At 57.8% G+C, this 22238-nt stretch overlaps 3 protein-coding genes and 1 non-coding gene across 7 annotated transcripts; 1 reads left to right on the top strand and 3 right to left on the bottom strand.

Annotated features, from left to right (window-relative positions):
* Positions 1–601: 601 nt before the first annotated feature.
* On the bottom strand, positions 602–7216 carry RIN1 (Ras and Rab interactor 1). The gene is made up of 10 exons (XM_058526330.1): positions 7131–7216; positions 6810–6990; positions 6593–6707; positions 6427–6499; positions 6190–6281; positions 5294–6031; positions 4678–4983; positions 4240–4371; positions 3947–4095; positions 602–2766 (listed from the first exon to the last, which is right to left on the bottom strand). Exons 1-10 carry the CDS (start codon positions 7214–7216, stop codon positions 2275–2277), a joined length of 2364 nt encoding a protein of 787 aa, XP_058382313.1. The 3' UTR covers positions 602–2274.
* Positions 7217–8225: 1009 nt separating this feature from the next.
* Positions 8226–15566, bottom strand: BRMS1 (BRMS1 transcriptional repressor and anoikis regulator). 4 transcript variants are annotated; one of them, XM_058526351.1, is made up of 10 exons: positions 15498–15566; positions 12462–12607; positions 12300–12390; positions 12014–12141; positions 11753–11832; positions 11567–11663; positions 10907–10999; positions 9632–9696; positions 9125–9164; positions 8226–8772 (listed from the first exon to the last, which is right to left on the bottom strand). In XM_058526351.1, the coding sequence occupies exons 2-10, from the start codon at positions 12598–12600 to the stop codon at positions 8765–8767; spliced, it is 741 nt and encodes a 246-aa protein (XP_058382334.1). In that variant the 5' UTR covers positions 12601–12607; positions 15498–15566; the 3' UTR covers positions 8226–8764. The 4 variants fall into 4 exon arrangements, with proteins under 4 accessions (XP_058382334.1, XP_058382332.1, XP_058382335.1 ...); XM_058526349.1 differs by having other exon boundaries at positions 8226–8493; XM_058526352.1 differs by having other exon boundaries at positions 8226–8493; positions 11567–11630.
* Positions 15567–15893: 327 nt separating this feature from the next.
* On the bottom strand, positions 15894–18122 carry B4GAT1 (beta-1,4-glucuronyltransferase 1). Its single transcript, XM_058526344.1, has 2 exons — positions 16985–18122; positions 15894–16751 (listed from the first exon to the last, which is right to left on the bottom strand). Exons 1-2 carry the CDS (start codon positions 18038–18040, stop codon positions 16560–16562), a joined length of 1248 nt encoding a protein of 415 aa, XP_058382327.1. The 5' UTR covers positions 18041–18122; the 3' UTR covers positions 15894–16559.
* Positions 18123–18621: 499 nt separating this feature from the next.
* TRNAS-GCU (transfer RNA serine (anticodon GCU)) lies at positions 18622–18703 on the top strand. Its single transcript has one exon. It is a non-coding gene; the product is annotated as a tRNA-Ser (tRNA).
* Positions 18704–22238: the final 3535 nt, after the last annotated feature.

Here is a 22238-nt window from a genome sequence, read left to right as displayed (position 1 = left end):
GAGGAGACGAGTAAATGTGTCCTGTTTTGGAGGACTGCAGAATCCGAAGTTCCACAGAACCTGGTCTCCAAGCCCTTTGCCCTGTAACAAGCCACTTTCCCTGAGCAAGCCTCAGTTTCCTCATCTGTCAAGTGGGGATAATAAGAGCAGTCTTAGACCGGCCTATCATTGCCTGCGCTGCCTGGAGCCCCAACCCCCGTCTCATGACCCTTGGTCATGCTGATTTACCTGGCCTGGACCCCTGAGTCTCTTGAGAGGATAAACCAAAAGACTCAGGCAGCAGACGGGGCCTGGCAGTGCTCCAATGAGCCACTGCTGGGGACATGCCGAATTCCCAGGGCCAGGAATTAGGACTGAGCACAGGAAGGGCTTGCCAAAGTCCCCAAGGCAGGGGCCCAGAAGCCCCGGCCAGTCCTAGCGCCTGTGAGACCAGCTCCACATCTGGCCCTGGGGTTCTCCGAGCAACCCCTGCAAGCCCTCCAGGTCCGTCCTCTGGGACTGAACTTGAAGCATCCTGTGTTTGGTTCCCAGAACCCAGCCCTCCCTTAAACTCCCAGCTTCCCACCTCACCGCCCTTCACTCTTAGGTATCAAACTCCAAGCAGTGGACAGCATTTATTGAGCGCCTACGGAGTGCCCAGCACTGTGTGAGGCACTGGGGGGCGCGGGGTAGGGCGAGGGGACATACAAAAGAACGACGGGGAGACTCCCGACCAGCGAGAAGTTTGGTGGGGTGGGGCGTGGAAGTGGGGAGGGAAGAGCTGCCGGGGGCCCAGTGAGAAATTCGGGAGCCCTGCACTGGGCTGTATCTGGATTGTCTGAAATCCCAATGCCCGGGATTTCTACCTTCCAGTTGTCCTGTCTGTCTGACATGTGGGCTGATGTCCCTTTGTGCTCAGTACCTAAGGGAGCACCTCAGACACCGGCTGGGGTCCTTCCACCAGAGGATGGTTCCTTCCCAGGGAGTGACCCCTGATGCTAAGGGAGCGGAGGGCTGGCAGCCCCAGCCCCCACATCGTCCCCAGGTTGCCTGGCAGTGGCGGGAGTGCAAAGCCCGTGACCACCTGCTGCTGCGGCTCTGGAGCTGCCCTCGCCCCCGGGGGGTCACCCACTCAGCAGCCTCCTGGGCCACGTGCGTCCCCTTGTGGTCGTTGATGGCATTTTCTTCGCTCAGATTTGCTGCTTGCTCTGAGCCTTGAGGTTAATTTATTGGCGGCTTAGAATAGAGGACGTAGTTGGAACCTGACATCCTGGTTTGGGTGGGGGAACCCCTAATGGCCTGTTGTGTGATACCTTAGGAGTCACATTCCCGAACCTCAGTGGGTAATAAGCCATACCCTGCCTCTCGTAAAGCTCTTGAGGTCCAAAAGAGTTAAGAGCAGAGAAAGTGGCTTCCAAGCCCCCCTCCAGTTCGGAAGCCTGTCTCCAATTCCCCTGGGACCCCAGAGGGCCTGTGAGACCTTCCCATCTTGGGGAAAGACTGGAAGCCGGTGGTCCCTCGGCTGGACCTGATCTCCAGGCTCTCCCCTGGGCTGACTGGAGAACGTCACCCTTCGTGAGAGCAGAGGACAGACCCTTGGAGGGATGGGGGCGGGGGTTGCTAACATCCCACCTCCTTCCCTCCCCTTTCCCCTAGTCTGAGCTCTGCTTTGCAGCAAAACCATCCATTTTGGCCCCTAGAAGACTTCTGGGAGAAGGCTGGGCAACAACAGCACCCCCACTTTACAGGTGAGGACACTGAGGTTTGGAGGTGCTGGTTCTCCAGGCGGTCGGGGCAGGACTGGTCCCCGAGCCCTTGCTGCCTCCCTGCATCCTCCTGACACCCAGGGGTGGGTGGAGCCTCTCAGGGCCTTGAAGCCACCGCCTGGAGGGGCTGCTCTGTGGCCCTGCCCTGGGCTGTACCCCTCCTCCACAGCCACAGGTTGGGAGTCTGGTGGATTTGTCCCCTGTTGGGCACACTCACCACTGCAGGCTGACTGGCCTCCAGCTGCTGGGGAAGGACAAGGGGCAAAGGGCCTTGGGGCCTTGGTCTGGAGCCCCCCAAACCCCCTCAACTTTACTCCAATGCCCCAGACGTGGCCAGTCAGGCGCTCCTCCAGCAGTGTGAACATGGGGATACATGGCAGACAGAGGTGGTGGCAGACACAGGACCCCAGCCTGGGGTGGGGAAGGCTAAGGGAGCTGTGGCCTTGGCTGCTGGGGCTGATGGCTCTGAAAGGCTGTCCCAGCAGGATCAGAGTTTTCTGCCCCAAATGACCCTTCTGGCCACTCCCAGCTACTCCTCTGCTGCCTGACTTCCCTCAGCCTCTGGCGCCCCTGGTTGAGCAGGGCTCCCCCTGGCCTGGCCCTTGACCCCCTCAGCCCCCTGGGCAGTTGTCTCCGACTCTCCCTTGCTGTCCCTGGGACTTGCTTTGACGGTGTCCCCATCTCTAGGGCCCCCTTTCCCCTCCTCCCTGCCCCCTGCCTCTGGCTCCCCACCACCCTCCTCTGCCGCAGCCCCAGGTGAGGCCCCCTGGGTCTCAGGCCGCTCTGCCCGGCGGTAGACGAGGTAGCTGGTTGTGGGAAGCCCGTGGGCCAGGGCTCCGGGGGGCAGGCGGTGGTAGCCCTGCTCCTTGTACAGGAAGAGGCCGAAAGTGTCAGGCTGGGTCACTCGGAATTTGGTGGCACAGAGCTGGTTCAGGGTGGCAATTGAGGCTCCTGGGGGCACGGCCAGGGTCTTGGAGGTGCAGCCACTGCTGGGGTCCTGATAGGCTACTCGGAGGAGGTGCTGTGCAGGAGGAGAAGCGAAAACAAGACCTCAGCCCTGCCTGGTCTCTATCTAGCTGCCAAGCTTGAGGTCCCAGTGTAGGCCTAGCAGGGACAGGGGTGGGGTGGGATAAATCCAGTGGGAGAACCAAGTGGCAAAAGCTTTTTGGACGAGGTGAGCTCCAAGGGGGCTTCTGAGGAAGGAAGAGATGTGCTCGGGCTAGTGGGCCCCAGCTGCAGGCTGGAAGGCTGGCCCCAGCTGGCCCTACAGCCCGACCATCCTACTCAGACAGAGCTTCCTCTGTGCCCTAAGTGCTTGTCCCGCATTAAGTCATTTAATCCTCAATCAAGCCCAGGAGGTAGGTACTGTTACCCCATTTTAGAGATGAGAAAATCGAGGCACAAAGAGGTGACATAACTTGACCAAGTTCCACAACCAGAAAGTAGCAGAGCCGGGATATGAACTCAGGATCTGGCTACCAAGTCTAGACTTTTTTTTTTTTTTTTTTTTGGTGAGGAAGATTGGCCCTGAGCTAACATCTGTGCCAATCTCCCTCTTTTTTTGTATGTGGGATGCTGCCACAGCATGGCTTGATGAGCAGTGTATACGTCCGTGCCTGGGAACCCGTGAACCCCAGGCCACTGAAGCAGAACGTGTGAACTTAACCACTATGCCCTCAGGCTGGCCCCCCAAGTCTGGACTATTGACCAAGGCCAGGAAGGGTCCCTTGACTGGATGGAGAGGAGGTGAATGGCAGGATGGCGTCTGGCTCTGAGGACACCAGGCCTGAGCCCAGATGGGAGGGTGGGAGGAGCATGGGCTGGAAGGCTGAGTCCAGGGGAGGGCAGAGCCCCAGTTGGGGGCTGGAGCCTGCCATCCGTGTCCCTTTCCCTCTCCTGTCATGTCTCAATTTCCTCATCTGTAAAATGGGGACAATGATGGCCTTACTTCGGAGTTTCTGTGGAGATGCAGGGCTGCATCCCCAGGGCACTGAGCAGGGTGCCGGCACAGGGGGCGTACTCTTTCTAGAAAGGCCGGCTCTGACGCTTGTTCTGCGTGGGGCGCTGTTTCTATTGCGGGGTGATGCAGGACTAGCCTCTCCCCTGCTGCGTCCCACTGAGAAAAGGAGGGGACTGTGCTGGAGGATGCCAGAGCCCCCGCGCTGGACAGTTTGGGGTGGATGGCGTGGAGGCCCTGTTACCTGGAAGCTGTGGGTGGCAGGCAGGCGGCGCTGCTCCCAGAGGCTGAGGGAGCGCTGCAGCTCCTGGGAGGGGCTCAGGGGAAGGATGGCCTGGTCCAGGCTGCTCAGCAGGGCCAGGCTGGCCGAGAGGGTGGTGAGGTAGTAGCCGCCTGGCACACAAGGGGAAGAATGCAGCTCAGGCTGGGGGTGGGTGACCTGCTCCCTCTGCCCTCCCCTGCTTACTCAGGGCCACACAGCCGCTAAGGCACCCCAGCCCCACTCTGACAGGGAGGCGGCGTGTGGGGGTCCCTCACCCTCTCCAGTGAGCAGGGCGGGCTCCAGCAGCTCTGACATGTACTCGGCCTCCAGCAGCAGTTCAGGAAGGTCACACTGGGCCAGGACGATGCTCAGCAGTGGGAGGAACTCATCGGCCCCAGCGCCTTCCCCTGTGGGAGGGTAGAGGAGGAAGCTTCAGGCTCCTCTGGGGCCCCACTCCTCGTCTTAGATAGTGACCCTCCCCTCCACCTGCCAGGCCTTGGGCAATGTGGTTTCTATGGCAACCATGAGCAGGGGCTAGGGAGCGGATGCTCTACTTTCTGGGCCTCAGTTTCACCATCTTTGAGATGGGAGGGTTGGACTCATTTTTTTTTTTTTTTTTTTTGCTGCCGTACCATTCAGGGAGTCTGCCTGGTGGGGGGGGCCTGCCTCTGACTCAACAGGGGGCCAGTGGGAGGTGATGGGAGGGGGCATACCCGCATGGGTCCTCAGGGCTGTGTAGAGCAGCTTGCAGGCCTGCAGGAGCCGCTTGATCTGGGCGCTGGGTGAGTAGGCCCGGAGCAGCTGCAGCAGCTTCTGGCGCACCTGTTCCATCTCTACGGGGGAGGGCAGGCTCACGCGGGACCCAAAGGCTCCGGGACCCTGGGCCCGGGCCAGGCGGAGGCCTTCAGCCAGGCGGCCCAGGGAGCCATTGGCAGAAAGCCGGCGCCGCAGGCGGGCCGCCAGGATGGGCCGGAGAGGCTTGAGCACGGAGCGATGCAGCGACTTCTCCAGGATGCATTCTGTGGAGGAGAGGCAGTCAGGGGTCAGGGGAATCACGGGGCTGGGGGCACAGTCCCGGGGAGAAGGGGCACAGTCATGGAGGGGGAGCGATGAAAAGGAGGAGGATTCTTGGTGAGACAGGAGAGTTGGGGGGAAGGTGGGGGATGGAATTCACTTGAATGGTGGTGAGACAAGTTGGGTTTGTAAAGCAGCAGAACAGACTCAGAGAGGCAGGCTGGCACCGTGGAGAGAAGGCGAGAGGGGAAAGGGGAAGAGCTGGATTATGGAGAGAGGAGGCTGAACCAGCAGAAGCCTGGGCTGGAGTCTCACCCAGCCTCTCGGGCGGCAGCAGCTTCTCAGGGGCCAGCTCTGCGCTCAGCATGGCCCGGGCCCGGCTCAGCGCCTCGCGGACACCCTGCAGCTCCCGGGGCTCGGGGCTGGCCCGCACCTGGGTCAACAGATCCTGCACCAGCTGGCCCACGGCCGTGCGGCGGTCCTGCATCAGTGCTGCGGCTGCCCGGCCCACCTGCCGCTCGGGCGCCAGCAGGGAGCAGAAGGCAGCACTCATGGACCTAAGCAGGGGCCGCCGGCGGCCCAGGAGGGGTGAGGACACCGGGCTCCTCTGGGACCCTGGTGCCCCCTCCTCCTCCGAGCTGCTGGGGGAGCAGCAGTCCAACTCCTGGAGGGAGGGCAGGGGTGGGAGGCTGGGGCCAGCGCCCCCTGGCACACGGTACCCCACTGAGCTCTCCCTCCGTAGCAGCTGGCGAGGGGGCAACCTTGCTGTCTGGGTGGGGGCTGCCGCTGGCAGCACCGGGACTGGGGGAGGTGGCACAGCAGGTGGAGACAGGGGGCTGGAGGTCTCTGTGGACACGCGCACTTTGAAACTCCTCTTGAATTTCTCCCGTTTGGTGGGGCCCAGGTCCCCTGGGAACAGTGGGTTGAAGAAGCACAGGGCGGCTCCGGTGCCCTGGTCCAGCTCTTGTGGGGACCGAGACTTCAGCCGGGGCAGCAGTGGGCCTTCAGATGGGCCTGGCTGAACCTTGGTGTTGAGGGAGGAGCTCCAGAACTCTAGGGAAGAGAAACTAACTGGGGCCTCAGGGAGGTTCACGGAGGGTGTCCAACCGAGCGAGAGGCACAGGCTTCAGGGCTGCGTGCCTGCGTGCCTTCCCTTTCCCTCTTGGCCTCAGGTTGCCCATCTGTGCAATGGGTAGCAGGGGACCCCTTACCGATGCCCAGATGGGAGATGGCTTCCAGCTCCTTGTGGGTGGCTGCCAGGCGGATGGCTCTGGGGAGCTGGAGCGGGAGGAGAAGGATGTCCCTGAGGCCAGAAGAGGAAGCAGAAAGTCAGGAGTGCGGCATGCTTGGGGCTGCCGGGGTTGAGAGGGCCTGTGGGGGTGGGGAGGACAGGGTGTCCCAGGGGAGCAGGGGCCCACAGACACCAGGTGCCCTGTGGCCAGGCTCACCGTGCATGGCAGTAGGCACAGATGAGCTGGACCAGGTCCAGGAACACGAGCTCCGAGCCCTCCAAGGAGACGCCTGAGAGATGGGAAGTGAGGGTGTCCTCTGGGGAGACCCCCCTGCCCCCCACAACTGCTTCCAGCCCCTTCCCGCCAGGCCAGTTCCTCTCACCCCCAGGGCTCTCCTGGATGTAGTGGCTAGAGACGAAGGAGGGGCCGCTGGCCTCAGGCAGTCGCACGCACAGGACTTGGCACTGGCGGGTGTTAGATTTCCGCACTAGGAACGTCTGCAAGTGGACAGGGTTCGGAGGCTCAGGACCTCGTGTCCAGCCCCTCTCCCTCCCATCCTCCACTGGCCAGCCCCGGTGGGGGTTGGGAGCACGACTCACCCCCGGGGGCTCGGTCCTCAGTGTGTGTAGCGCAGCCGCGGCGTTGGCCCGCAGCTGCAGCCACACGGGCCGCGTGAGCAGCAGGCGCTCCCGCAGGCTCACGGTGCGCCCGGGCCGCTGGGGCCCACTTGCCTGTCCCCCACCGGCATCCGGCACGTCGTACAGCGAGTCCTGGGCTGGCCTGGAGGCAGGCACCAGACCTGAGCAGGAGGCCAGGCGCTGGGACCCTTGCCCAGCCCTTTCCCCCTCCTCTGCCCCGGGACGGACCATGCTCTGCCATCCCTCCTTGCCCCACCAGGCTGCCCCTCCAACTTCACTAACTTTTTTTTTTCCAGGTGCCCAGGTGCAAAGCTGGTCGGGCTGGGGGCTCCGAGAGGTCCCGCTGCTGGCTCCCCAGGGGTTTCCATGGCTGGGAGCGCCTTCGGTTTCTCCCGGGACTCAGGAAGAGAATCCAGCCCCCAAGGCAAGAGCATTCACATTCCCGGCGGTGAGTAACACTTCCTGAGGGCGGATCGCCCTGTCACACCCCGCCAGTTAACTCTTGTGTGTCCACTGGCCTGGGCAGTGCCTGCTGCCTCTCTGTTCCGGGGCCAGCCTTGCGGGGCGGGGCTCCCCTCCATGTAAGCACCACTCCAAGGGCCCCAGCTGTGGGGCTGCCGCCTCCACACAGCACTCCCTGTAGTCCTGCCCGCCTCCTCGAACCACACAGGTGGGCGGCAAGGGGTTAAGCAGGGCCTGTCTCAGTCTCCACAAGCCCAAGCCTCATCCTTGGGGCACCTTTAAGTCTGTGGTCAATTGCTCATCTGTCCACGTCTTGAGGTCAGCCTTGTGGCAAAGCGCCCCCTACTGGTCACCAATGACTCATTCCTGAGCCTAACTTGGGTTTTGGGATTTCAGGTTGTCATGGAGAAAGGATGCTGTGTCTCCATGGAAACTAACCCCTTTGCTTAACTGAGGTTCTGGGGGTGGTTCTAACACTCAGTGCTAAACAGGGGGGAGTCTGGCTGTGAGGTCGTCAGCACACAGCGCTGCTGCCGGCTGCCTCCCACGCGCACAGGCCCTGCCAGCCTGCTGCGCCAATCTGCCAAGCGACCGGGGCAGGTGCAGACATGATCCAGTCTCCAACCACCGAGCACCCGGCCCCCTTCCCCACCCGAGGCCACGTGCTCTGCCTCTGCCACATGCTGCTTCAGACTTTGCTCACCAGCACCAGGCAGTCCAGGGCCCAGCCCCCACCTTGGGGGGGAAACCCCCACCTTCCCCAGCGTATAGGCCAAGTCAGAGTGGGTAGGCTCCTGCTGGGTAGTGAGAGAAGGCACCAGGGACCCCCCGAAGAGACTGCCTGTCTCAGGACCTCCCCAGGCGAGCCCCGATTCCCTTGTAAGGTCAATCAGACACATGCAGGCCACACCAGAGTCCCAGGAAAGGTTTTAATTCCAGTCCCCCAAATCTGGGAGGAAGACACCAAGAACCGCCTTGAGAAGACCTGGAGAGCCTGCTCCAGCAACAGCCAGGACAGACAGGCCCCCCAAATATAATTTCTGGCTCAAAGTTCCCACGAAGCGGGGCCCAACTCACTGGCCCAGTGACTGGGGAGCCGGGTCCACGGTCAGCAAGAAGCATGCTGCTTTGGCTTAAGACGAGGGACGTCCTCATTGTCGGGGAGGGCACAGAGGAGGCTGACCTTCGGGAGGGGGAGGAGGTGGGCTGGTTGGGGATGGAGGAGACCGTCTTGCCCGGCGAGGGCAGCTCCGGGCCACAGCTGTACAGGCCCCCGAGGACGGGCAGGAGTCCAGACCAGTGGTGGCTGGAGGGGAGGGCCCAGCAGCAGCGCTGGAGAGCTGGCTGGGCAGACCCTGAGGGGCCTGTCAGTCTGCCTTTCTGCAGCAAGATAATGCAAATCCTGGGTCTAGTGCCAGCTGCTCCAAGGGGCCTGCTGGCTGTGGACAGCAGGCTCACGGTCCTGGGGGTACATGGGAACGGGAAATCACTGCAGGTGAGCAGAGGCTGGTCCAAGAAGAGGCAGTCACTTCACATGGGGGACTGAGAGGAGAGGCCTCAGTCTGGCCCAGGGCAAGTGAAGCCAGGAGGGCACAGGGCAGCTCCAGAGCCCTTCTCCGTGGGCCCACCAGCCCTCCCCAACCAATCCTGCCCCATCAACCAAGAGCTTCCCCACCCCCACAGTGCCCTCAAACCCAGACTGTCCTCTCTCGGGCCACCGATCTGACCCGGCCCCTGCCTCTCTCTGGGCTCCTTTCCAGGAGGCTGGGCTGGGGTGGGGCAGTGGGAAGCAGAACAATCCCTGTGGTTCTTACCATCTGATTTTCTCTTCTGAGGGGATACAGCTGCCCTAGCCTGGGTAGGTGAGAAGAAAAGCCCCCTGAGAGCCTGCCTTCAGTTGGCAAGTCACCCCCGACATCAGCCTCTCTGGAGTGGGGGGCTGCTGGGTCAGTGCTGCACCAAGAGGGCTGGGGAGCACAGACCCCTTCTAGGCAAAGCTCTGAGGTGGTGTCTTGTCAGACGCCTGGCCGGGCCAGCTGCTTTCCCGTCTCCCCCCACCGCCTTTCTCCCACCCCATCCAAACCCGCCCTGGTAGTTTCCTCCTCCAGGGCAGCCTCGGGCAAAAGGAGGCTTGTGAGCTGACCGCAATGCCGGGAAACTGAAGGCAGGGGTGCCGACGGCCGAGCAGAGAGCTCCCCAGACCCTCAGACAGCCCCCCCGGGGAGAGCCTGCAGAGATAAAGGCTGGGGTCTGCGCCGGGCCCTGCGCTGGCCGCCCCTATCCTGAGATGCGGCGGGCAATGCGGGCAGCAGGGGACCCACCTTTTTGATGGCCGTCCAGTCCTCCAGGATGTCAATCTCCTGCAGCATGTACACGATGTAGGGGCCTGCAACGGGCGTCAAGGAAGCAGGATGCCCAGCGTGGGGGGCAGGTGACGGGCCTCAGCCTGGGGGCTCTGACACTCGGGGGGTGGTGCCGTGGATGGTGGCGAGGTGGGCCAGAGCTCAGGCTTCACCTCCTACCTCTCAGCCCCCAGGTTCTCAGGGGCAGGGGGAGGCTACCGTCTATGTTGCTGAGTCCACGGGGTCACTGAGCCCCACCCTGACTTTCCCTCGGCTCCCCCTCACCTCCTCTCTCCAGCCTCAAGGTCAGCAGGCCAAGGTCCATCCCACCAGTTCAGGGACCTGCTCCTTCTGTTCTCATCCCCTTAACTGTGCCCTCATCGGGCCCCTTTCCCCATCTACAGACTCTGCTCTCTTCTATCCTGAAAACGCTCCTTCGGTCCCCCAGGGGGGGCCATCCACTCTGCCCTCCTGTGCTCTGTACCTAATGCCTCCATGCCCTCCTCCCATTCACCCCTCAAGTCCTACAGTCCAGACTCCTCCCTCCCTGCCCAAACCTGATTCCCATCACCAGGTGGCCAACGTCCTGAGCATCTGGTTGCTGCAGGGATAGTGGGGTCAGGCGGGGGCATGAGAATTCAATTCAACTCTGTGCCGGGCTATGCCAGGAGGGATGAAGGCACAGCAGGCCCTGGACTGAGGGGCTCATGCCTAAGGAGGGGCAGACGCAACTGCTCCCATATGGGATGCGGGTGCCCCAGCTGAGGGCACAGAGGAGCAGGGGAGAGAGAAGCCACAGCCACTGGAGGAAGACCAAGAGAGACTTCCCGGAGGAGGTAACAGGAGGAGGTAACATCTGAGACGAGCACTGAGCACTGAGCAGGCAGAGACAGGCAGAAAGGCATTCCAAGAGGAGGGTGGAAAGTGAGCAAAGGCGTGGGGGTGGGAAGGCCTGGGACACGCCCAGGCACATCGTGGGAAAGCCAGACGGGCCTCAAAGGAGACCTCACTCAAGAAGTTATGGGGAGTCACTGAACGGATGTTTCTATTTCTCTATAGCCACATAGCCCAGGAGAAACCCAGGACCCCACAAAAAATTCCTGACAGCTGGATTTTCCTAGACACGGCCACAGGATGCCAAATGACCATGTGTCCAGTCTGACTCTGCCTTCTGTGTCCCTCCACCACCTCCTCCGGGTCTGGAGCAGACCCTGTTGTCCCACCTGGCTCAGGCCACCGTGGGTGGAAGGATACCAGAAACAAGAGGCGCCTTCTTCCTCTTGCTGGGTGGCAGGGAGTCCCAGGTCTTCGAGCTGCCTCTGGCGTGCAGTTTGTCATCCCACCACTCTGTGTCCCCAGAACCAGAGTCACGATCGGGGTGCTGGTCCTCCCAGGCCACCCCCACCCTGTAGCCTCACAGGCGCTAGGCCAGCCCTCCCCATCAAGCACCTCCCAGGGCCGTGGAGAGAACGCTGGGCTTGGGAGCTGGCAGCTAAGTTCAGGTCCCGACTGCACAGCTGTGCAACCCAGCGAAGGAGGGCACTGTGCTTTATGAGCCTCGGTGTCTTCAGCTGTTCAGTGGGAGGATGACAATTCCTGCCTTCCCAGGGCCCCGTATAAATGTAGCTGCTGTGGACATGCAGGGGCCTGTGGCTACTGTATGCATGGGTGGGTCAGAATGACACCTCCTGTTCTGGAAGAGAGCAGGGGCAGAGGAGGGCGGGTACCCACTCTTCCTGAGCCCCCACCGTGTGCCAGGCACTGGGCAAGGCCCTTCCACGCTTGGTTTCATTCAGTCCCCACAGTGACCCCCTGAAGCAGGTTCTTTTCCACCCCCTTGTGCAGGCAGGGAAGCTGAGCTCCAGACAGAGCCGGGCCTGGGGCAGGGGGGCCCGGGCCGGCCCCTCGCCTCACCAGAGCTGATGTCCAGGCTCTGGCGGTCCTCCTCCAGCCTCTGGATCCGCTCCTGCAGCTCGCCCTGCAGGGTGTCATAGAGCAGGAGCTTCTCACTCTGGAAGAGGTGGGGCAGCTCAGCCAGGCGGGACAGGGTGGCCACTTCAGTGTCCCCCCCGCCCCCCCCCGGCCTGCCTCCATGTTCACCTCCAGGTGCTGCTTGGCCCCCTGCAGCTCACACTCGTACTTATTCCTGATCACGTCCAGACAGAAGCCCTTGTAGATCCCTGCAGAGGGAGGGAGATGGGAGGCCCTGCTTGGCCAGGGACCCCGGTACCCAAAAAGGGGGGCCGGGAGCAGGGGTGAGGCAGGGCAGGGTGAGAGAGGAAGGGGACAGAGCCATGGGTGCTGGCAGGGAAGAGGGAGGGGGACTGGGGGCCGCCCCAGGGCACGGGCCAGCCCACAGACCTGCCACCTGAATGCGAATCTTGAGGCTCCGCTGCAGCCCCCCCAGGGGCTCCGTGTACTCGGGCGCTCTCTCGGCCCCCACTTCCTCCAGCCGCACCCGCAGCTGACTCAGTCGCTCCCTGAACAACCTGGAGGTAAGACGGCCACGCACCCATGTGCTCCTCCATCACGCATGTGCCGGGTGCCCTCATTCCCTCGGGGCCTCAGCCGCCCCTGCCCAGCACCAGGCCCGCCACCTCCTCACCCCAGGTGCCTGAAGACCCAGCCCTGGGTGTCCCACGCTCACTTCTCCTTCAGCTCCGAGAACTGCTTCTCCAGGTCCAGCATCTCGTTGACACACTCGCTGCGGCGCCGCTCGTAGTCCTCGTCGTCCATCTCTGGGACAAGAGGCCAGTCAGCGCCAGCTGAGCAGGAGCGGCGGGCACGCGTGTGTGCGTGTGGGGCTCACCTGAGCTCTCCTCCTCTGACTCGGTCTGGCTGCCACTCCGTTCCTCCTCACTCTCTTCCTCTTCCCCATTCATCTCGGCGGCTGAGTCGCCCTCTGCTTCCATCTCCTCTGTGTCTTTGCTTGGAGGCTGGACGGGCATCTGGGCTCTGCGAGGAGTGGAGCCATCACTCACAGCCCGCAGCTCCGAGCAGGAAAGCGGCCACGTGGGGAGTCAAACCAAGCCTGACCACAGACAGGGACAGCTGGGGAAGTGACTGGACGCACCACACCCTGAGCACATGATGGGTGGGGAGGCTGCAAGCGGCCCTGTCTGCACATCTTCCAGAAGTGTGGGAGCCACAGAAACGCCCAGGCCCTTGGCCACTGTTAGTGATCCCAGTCCTGGGAATACTGGCCAAGGTGATGCTTCATAAGATGGAAAAGGCCAAGGGGGGCTCCCCACTGCCTTTGGGACTGGGGCTTTCAAAGCCCTGCAAAGACTAGACTTGGACTACTGGTCCAGCTCCTCACCCCACCATCTAATGGCCAGTTCTCACATACACCATGCACTTCCTCCCCCCTTCTCGTGCTCCACACCCTCCACTTCCCTTCCTGAGAACACTCGACAATCTTCCTGTCTTCTCACTGGGCTCTGGGTCAAATCCCATCTCCTTCTGCTTCCTGTGGGATCTCATGTCATTTCTTCCGTATCTTCAATTCTCCCTCTCGCCAGCTCCTTCCTATGACACTGTGGACACGCTCAGGGATTGTCCACCATTTAGAAAAAGCAGCAACACAAAACCTCACCCCATTCCACTGAACTGCTCCCCGCTGTCTGCCTCTCATCTACACTTTCAAGGCCTTGTGCACCCTTGCTAGTCCTACTCTTTCACCTCTAGCTTGTTCCAGTCCATTTCAGTACCATCGCTTGGCTGAAACTACTCCTGTAGAGTTAACCAAGGACCTCTTTGTACCTAGTGCCATTTTTCAGTGCTTATCTTAGTTGACTTTGCAGCAACACTAAACACTGCTAAGCAGTCTTTCTTTTATTCACTCATCTACTATTTTTTTTTTTTTTTGTGAGGAAGATCAGCCCTGAGCTAACATCCATGCTAATCCTCCTCTTTTTGCTGAGGAAGACCAGCCCTGAGCTAACATCTATTGCCAATCCTCCTCCTTTTTTTCCCCCAAAGCTCCAGTAGATAGTTGTATGTTGTAGTTACACATCCTTCTAGTTGCTGTATGTGGGACGTGGCCTCAGCATGGTCGGAGAAGCAGCGCGTCGGTGCGCACCCAGGATCCGAACCTGGGCCGCCAGTAGCAGAGCGCGCACACTTAACTGCTAAGCCACGGGGCCGGCCCTCACTCATCTACTATTTACTAAAAAATCTAATATATGTTAGGTACCATCAGACACTATGGTAGTACTGGGCACAATTGTGACAGACAGACAGACAGTCTCTGACCTCAAGGAGTTTACAAGTTCCTGGGAGAGAGAGGCAAAGAAACAGACCATTATTGTGGTGTGAGAAGAGCTGAGACTGGAGGCAGATGGGAGAGGCATCTAACAGAAACCTGGAGCTTGCCGCAGCAGTGAGGGCTTGCAGAGGAAGGTGTGCCAGACCGAGGAGCTGAGCTGGTTGAGGGAAGGAACATTCCAAGTACAGTGAGTAGCATATAATGAGAGAAGGAGCAGAGCTGGGGTCACGTGGATCTAAGCCTCAGAGAGAAATCTGGGCTCAGAAATCTGGTCATCAGCATCTAGCGAGTTTTTCAGGTCTTGAGGGAGGGTGAAATCAGCAAGGCAGAATGTGTGGAGCGAGAAGAGGCCCATGATGGAACTCCCAGGGTCACCAAACAGACAGATGATGCAACCTCTACAAAGGAGAAGGAAATTAGCAAGAGGTGGAGGAAGAGAAACTCAAAGTTATGGGGAGAGAGAATTTCAGAAGGATGGAGCAGTGACAGGGCCAAATGTTACCAAGAGATCACCTGAGAGGAAGACTCAACAGTCCTCTCAACAGATAATCTCCGCTTGCTGGGGGCTTCTATTTCACTGTGATGTTTTCCCAAACTCTCTGGGCCCTGCTTTGTAGTCCTTTAGATCACTGTAGACAACACTCCCTCCAGGAAGCTTTATCTGCTTACATCACCTCTCTATTTGTCCATTCTCATGCCTGTCTCCCCAGCCATTCTGTAAGCCTCACCAGGGCAGGGCTGCACATGCGCCGTATTCACCTAACACAGTACTGACTCACTTGGTAACTGGTGGATTTGCAAATACAAATTAAACAAAACAAACTTTTGCGGGGCAGGGATTGGCTTTTACTTCTTGGTAGCGTCAGGCCCCTGTAGTGGTAGCAAACCCAATATTCTGTTAACTTTCCCGGAGGCCAATTCGAGTTGTGTAAATAACTAGCCTAGAGGGCAGCTTAGTCACATTCCTCAATGATTTCACAAACGATCTGAACCTGACCTGAAAACCTGGGTTCACCAAACCAGCCTTATCTTTCCCGTTCTCAAGCCTCAGTTCTTGCAGTTCCCAAATTTCGCAATCCCTCTTAACCGTTAAATATATTTACTCTGTAAGACGCGACTTAAGTCCTACCTTTCGGGACCAGAAAGGGCGGCGGAGGGAGGGAGTCTCTCCAGCTGTCGCTGATTCTACTCAGTGAACTAAAGTAAATCACACACACACACACACACCTCGGGTGCAAAAAAAGGACAAGCACTGCTACTCTAAGTGTTGTAAAGATCGCAAAGGGTAAGAGATGGAAAAGCAAACTGTAAGGCGCCGTGCACATGCAATTTATCTTTTCAGAAAGTAACCATTTCGAGGGCAGGCCTCCATGTAAGGCAGATTCTTCCCCACCTTCGAAGAGGCCAACAGCCCCTCCGCGGGGCGCCGAAGCCTCCCGCCACTGGCTCTTCCGCAGCCAGCTGCGGCTCCCCAAGCATCCAGCCGGTTAAGTCTCCCCTTCGGCCCTGGAGATTGGGCCGGCTCCGAACCGACTGACCGAAGAGGCGAAACCAGGGACCAGGGGTGGCGATACGCACCGCGGAGAGTGGGTCCTCTGGCTTCACGTCCGCGACTCCCAAAGAGGACCCCGAAACTACGGGTATTGGCCGCCGGACTCCCGGAAGCGCTGCGCCGGCGCTCTTCTCCGGGAGGCGGGGCTTGTCTGCGCTTCCGTATGCATCATCAGGAGGCGCCCGTCGGAGAGCTCATAATTGGACAGCTCGGGGCAAGGCATGCTGGGATACTGCGGGCCGGTCTCCATAGCAACCGGCCGAAATGCACAGAGGTCTTCAGCCGGCGGGAAAGGCCCTTGTGGTTTCCTTGCTTTGCAGCCGTCGCCCCTTGGTCCGCGGCCATCTCCCACCCCCGGCGTGAAAGGGGCGAACCCGGGACCTCCCCGCCCGCCCGGTACAGGAGAGTAATGGAGCCAGCTGTAGATGTGAACACTCATTTATTTACACATTGTCACTGGCAGGCAAATAACTCAGCCCAGCCTATTCGAGGGTTAGAGATCGCGGACTACCACACACACAACCTGCAGACCCTTCCCTTCTCCAGAGTCCCCGAGGACGGAAGGCTGGGAGAACCAGGAAGTTTAGGCTACTGCCCAAAACCTAAGAACTAAATTCAACGCCTTCCTCTGATTTCTTTCCAAAAAGTCCATGTTGTTAAGTACTCAGACTTCTAGCTCTGTCCCATGCATACTTTTTGCTCTCCTACTACCCACCCACCCAAGACTGTTAATAATAATAATACTGTAATAATATTAATAATACTTTACATTTGTACGAAGCTTACAGAATGTTTTCACATATAGCATCTCATCTGAGCCTCCCAACAGTTCTGTGAGGTAGATATTCTCACCTCCCTTTTTACAGACGGGGTAACTGAGGCTCAGAGAGGGAACAGGATTTGCTCAAGGCCACACAGCTAGTTAGTGGTAAAGCTAGGATTTGATCCCAGCACCCCATATTCAAGTCCAGTGTTCTAACACCACAGCTACCACTGCAAAGTGGAGTGAAATTTCTCACCCCTGTCAGGCCTGAGGGGTGGCCTAAGGAGGGAGGAGGCTGACTTCTCAGACTAGGAGAGGGAAGGGCTCAGCAGTGACGTGGGGAGTCAGGGTACTTCGCCTTTAACTCCTGTTTGAACTGGCGGTAAAGGATCTTATTGTGCTGATTTTCGGCTTCCTTTTGGGGATGGAACTTCAAGGCTTCTTTGAAGCCCTTATGAACCAGGAAACCTTCGTTCAGCACCTCGAAATCAAATCCTGCCACGTGCAGCTCACAGGCCTGTGGGGGGAGAGACAGGTCAGCAAGTTTGTTGACATTCCTTCAGCTGAGGCTAACATCCCTAAAGCAGCACACCAGCATCCCCACTACTCTGGAGGCATCCTGGATCTTCCACACCATCCAACCACGTCCTGAACTATGATCCCTCCTGCCTCGTTGCCTCCTTTCCATTCAGGGCCACTCATAGCTCCCTGAACCCACCACCCTTCCTGCCCCATTTCCCCTCTGAGCACCTGGCTGATGCGATTGAAGCCGTACTGCCGAAAGCGCTCGTCGAAGGTGGGCACCTTGCCTCCAGCCACGTAGAATGGCTCCCAGGGGTCCTGCCAGGGCACTACGTAGGCAGGCCTCAGCAAGGTCTCTTCTGGCAGGTTGACCCAGCGGGAGTAGTTGGTGGGCGCCTGGCAGGGCGTGCACAGCCCGTAATAGAAGGGCCGCACCTCGCCCACCTGGTAGAGCTGCAGCAGCTCATTCTTGTTCGTGGGCATGCGGCGGGCTCGGCGGATCTCGAAGGCAGGCACCACCAGCGCTGTGCCCGCCCACTGCTTGCTCTGATCCAGCATTTCCCGCAGGCCTCTCCACAGCCCCTCGCTGGGCACCATGTCCACATCGATTACCAGGGCATAGTTGGCCCCCTCACGAGCCAGATTCCTCAGCAGGTTATTGGGGTAGGAGACATTGGTGCCCAACGCATAATTGATCCCGGGCTGGGCCACCCTGGCTAGCTTGTCAAAGACTTCCTGGCAGGACCGCAACAGGGCAAACTCCCCCGGCTCCCTGGGGTCGGGCACCGCGGCCTCATAGCGCGAGGGGCACACGAGGTGCATGGCGACCCTGGCGCGCATGTCGGGGCAGTGGCTGCTCAGCGCATAGGTCAGCACCGTGGCCAGCTGCGCCTCCTCTTTGGTGGCCGCGAACACCGACACGGATAGCGGGCCCTCCCAGCGCTCCAACAGGCCGGACAGGTGCAGCAGGTTGTCCACGCTGGCGTGCGTGGCCAGGATCACATCGTTGGGGTCCATGGTGGTCTTCAGTAGGCCCCTGTAGACGCGGTAGTCGCCGCTGGCGTCCAGGACGCCTCCGGAGGCCAGCGCGGTGCGGAGCTGCGCCTTGACCTGGTCCACGGACCGCGGGGATGGGGGGAAGAACTCGAAATACTGGTCTTGCTCCTCCTGCCCGTGTAGCCCGGACAGCAGCGACAGGTAGAGCAGCTGCAGCATCGCCACCAACATTAGCGCGGCCAGCAGCAGCTGGTAGAAGGCGCACCGAATGGCGTAGGACATCTGCATGGCTCTCGGGGCGCAGGGCGCGCAGCAGGGACCACCGGGCCGCAGGCTCCGCCGGCAGCCGCAAGCCCGGATTTACCGCAGCCTACCGAGCGCGGCCGAAGCGAGCCGAGGCGAGCCGAGCCCCGCGCGCAGCCCCGCCCGCCCGCGCCGGCCTCCAGGCGCGCCAGCTCGCCCCCTGCACGCGAGGAGGAGCCACTGCACTCGCCGCCCGCGCCGCGCGCTTTGCAAACTCTGAAACTCCCCGCGGCCGCGCCGCCGCGCCTGCCAGCTTCCCAGAGACACATAGCCCCTCTCTCCCGATCACTGCGCGACCCCCTGAACCAAGCGCGTCCTGAAACCCCGGCGAGCTCGCCCCCGGCTCAGGGAGGGGAAACCTTGCCAGAGCTCGGCTGCGGCTTGGAGAATGATGGCGCGGGTTCCCGGCTGCGGCGGGTGGAAGGGAACACAAAAAGCCGTTTTCTTTCTGCCGTCTCCCCCTTCTAGGTCCTACGAAGTCCGCTCTGAGGAATGGATGCAGGGGGTCCCGGAAGGTGCGGAGGAGATGAGAGATAAGGGAATGTGGAAAGGGGTGCTGGACGTGGGACGAGGTGGCCGAGTGGTTAAGGCGATGGACTGCTAATCCATTGTGCTTTGCACGCGTGGGTTCGAATCCCATCCTCGTCGGTCGTGTTTTACGCGGGAGACCATTCTTAATTTTCCACATGCCGCTTCTCTGGAGCAGCAGGTTAAAGAGCACGGAATTGAGGATGGGACGCAGTTCGGCGCAGCCCGGGCCTCTCTCCCCTTTGTTCGTCGTACATCTCTGGCCACTTCGTACTTCAGGTGTCTGAACCTTCTGGGCGAAGGTCGGAAGTGTGCTTTTCTTTCTCCAGAAGAGGGCCAAGGGTTGGGTGGCACCTAGAAGACCACAACCAAAATTCTGGCCAATGCCTAATTGGGGGCCAATATATTAACTGCAGGAATTAGAAACGCCCCCTGAAGGTGCTGCCCTCCCTATCTGAAGTAGTGGAACTTGGGGGGAGGGGTGTTTGATCGTTTAAATTATTTCTCTGTTCAGCCCACTGATTCCCCTCCCCGCAGCCCTTCTCCCAGGGCGGAGACCTTGTATCCACGCACCTCCCTCCCCAACACACGCACTTAAGCAGAAGGCCTTGAATATTCTCACACCAGCCAGCGTACACAGAAGGCGCTTAATAAGTGTGGAATAAACGATCTAAGGACTCTTTAGAAGAGCAGAGGCTGTGGGGAAAGGCAGGTTCTTTGACTGCTAAATCAATTACTATATGTAATACATAATTTTTTGAGCCCTGTGAATCTTGGAAAGGTGCTTTGGGACAGACTGAGGAGGGCTCGCATGCCAGGGTAAGGGGTTTGACCGCTATTCCACAGGCAGTAGGGAGCCAGGGTTGTTGAGTTGAGAAGTGACCAGGAGACCTATATTCTGCAGCCCTGAATAATAATACCTGCTCTGCAGCAGAGGCTGTGTTAGGCACCGGGCGTGGGGCCTTGCAGGGGACAAGGGTACTGTCCTTGAAGGTTTTCACTGGTGACTTGTGCCAGGAGAGAGGAGAAAGGTATGTGTGGATCCCATCATAAGGATCAGGGAGGCTCAGAAGCAGATTTGGTGCCACAGGGGTTTTCTTTGACCTGCTTAGTGTTTAGAAATAACAATTTGAATCACGTCAGTTGTTAACTTTGGGGAATCAGGAGATTTCACATATAATTCACATTTCCAACTTCTGTTTTAAATTCTGGAAGATCTGGCAATGCCAGGCTTGCATTCCCACAGGGTGACAATTGGCCAGAGCATAAAAGTGTTTCTCCCTTTGCAAACAGTCCTCCCTTTGCCAAAGTCTCAACCCTGCGCCTTCCTGTCGGGGCTTTAAACATTTGTGTTTCATCTGCAGTGCTCACACAGTACCCATTTACTACCTCCATTGAAGATTTCCCTGGGCGTCTGCCCACATTGCCCCCCCTGGCCACTGCAATGCAAGCCACACAGCAGGCATCAAGACGTGTTTGTTGAATGAGTAAATAAGAAGCTTCTGAAGTGTCCCCAGGGGCCCTAGTCTAAGGGGAGACTGAAAAGTGGTGACTGGGCCTTGGGGGGGTGTTAAGATCAAGGAAAGCCACATGAGAGGCCCAGAGGAAGGCCAAAAGCCTGCTCTTGTGGGCAGAGAGGCCTGGCTGGGGAGAGGGACTGGCAGTGATGGAGTGGGACCTGAAAGAATCAAAGACCAGAATCAAAAACCATTAACAAGGAGTCTGCTTCCCACATACTTTTCCCTATGCATCTCTTCCATCTGGCTGTTCTGAATTGTGTCCTTTTATAATAAACCTGTCATCCAGTAAGTAAAAGGTTTCTCTCAGTACTGTGAGCTGCTCTAGCAAATTAATGGAATCCAGGGAAGGGGTCTCTGGAATCTCTGATTTATAGCCAGTTGGTCAGAAGTATAGGTAACAACTTGGACTCGCAATTGGCATCTGAAGTGGGGGCGGTCTTGTGGGACTGAGCTCTTAACTTGTGGAATCTGACACTATCTCCAGGTACGTAGTGTCAGAATTGAGTTGCACTGGAGGACGCTCAGTTGGTGTCAGCGAATTTCTTGGTGTGGGGAAAAAAAGCCACACATCAGAATTGGTGTCAGAATCATACGTATATAAATACAGCTGAATTTTATGTGTTGATCTTGAATCCTGCAACTTTGCTGAATTTGTTAATTAGCTCTAATAGTTTGTGTGTGTGTGTGGATTCTTTAGGATTTTTTGTATATATATTATATCATCTATGAATACAGATAGTTTTACTTCTTCCTTTCCTATTTGGATGTCTTTTATTTCTCTTTCATGCCAAATTGCTGTGGCTAAAACTTCCAGTACAAAGTTGAATAGATGAAATGGTGAAAGTCGGCAGCATCCTTGTCTTTTTCCTGATCTTAGGGGGAAGGCTCTCAGTCTTTTCACCATTGAGTGTGATGTTAATTGTGGATTTTTCATAAATGCCCTTTATCAGGTTGAGGATGTCCCCATCTAGTCCTTGTTTATTGAGTGTTTTATCTTGAAACGGTGTTGGATTTTGTCAGATGCTTTTTTTTTGCATCCATTGAGATGATCATGTGGTTTTTCCCCTTCGTTCTATTAATGTGATGTATTACATTGATTGATTTTTGCATATTGAACAACCTTGCATTCTGGAGTAAATCCCACTTGGTCATGGTGTATAATTCTTTTAATATCCTGCTGGGTTTGGTTTGCTAGTTGTTTGTTGAGAATTTTTGCATCTGTATTCATAGGGATATTGGTCTGTAGTTTTCTTTTCTTTCGATATCTTTATCTGGCTCTGGCATCAGGGTAATGCTGGTTATATAGAATGAGTTAGGAAGTATTCCTGCCTCTTGTATTTTTGGGGAGAGTTTGAGAAGGATTGGTGTTAATTCTTCTTTAAATGATTGGTAGAACTAGCCTGTGAAGTCATCAGGTGCTGGAATTTTCTTTGTCAAGAGGTTTTTGGTTCCTGATTCAATCTTGTTACTTGTTATAGGTATGTTCAGATTTCCTATTTCTTTTTGAGTCAGTTTTGGTAGTTTGTGTGTTTCTAGGAATTTGTCCATTTCATCTAGGTTTCTCATTTGTTGGTGTACAATCGTTCATAGTTTTCTCTTATAATCTTTTTTATTTCTGTATAATCAATAGTAATGGCCCCACTTTCATTTCTGATTTTAGTAATTTTAAATTCTTCTCTCTTTTTTTCTTAGTCAGTCTAGTCAAAGGTTTGTCAATTTTGTTGATTGTTTCAAAGAACTGTTACCGAACCAAGTGGGCTCGCCTCCTGGTGAGTTAAATAAGACTCTACACCAGCGGAAGTTGTCTCACAAAGTAAAGTGTATTTGCAGCAAATAGGAGGCCATGAGGAATCATTTCCAAAGTCATGGCGTCCCCAAACAAAGGGAAGCAGGAGCTTTTATTTTGGTTGGGGAATGAATATTCAAAAGGGAGCAGGCCGGCCCCATGGCTTAGCAGTTAAGTGCGCGCCCTCCACTGCTGGCGGCCCGGGTTCGAATCCCGGTCGCGCACCAACGCACCGCTTCTCCAGCCATGCTGAGGTCGCGTCCCACATACAGCAACTAGAAGGATGTGCAACTATGACATACAACTATCTACTGGGGCTTTGGGGGAGAAAAAAGGAGGAGGATTGGCA

The sequence above is a fragment of the Diceros bicornis genome, chromosome 31, assembly GCF_020826845.1.
Source record: "Diceros bicornis minor isolate mBicDic1 chromosome 31, mDicBic1.mat.cur, whole genome shotgun sequence".
Classification (NCBI taxonomy): domain Eukaryota; kingdom Metazoa; phylum Chordata; class Mammalia; order Perissodactyla; family Rhinocerotidae; genus Diceros; species Diceros bicornis.
Note: the sequence above shows the minus strand (reverse complement) of the source record. Positions and strands in the feature narration are given on the sequence as shown.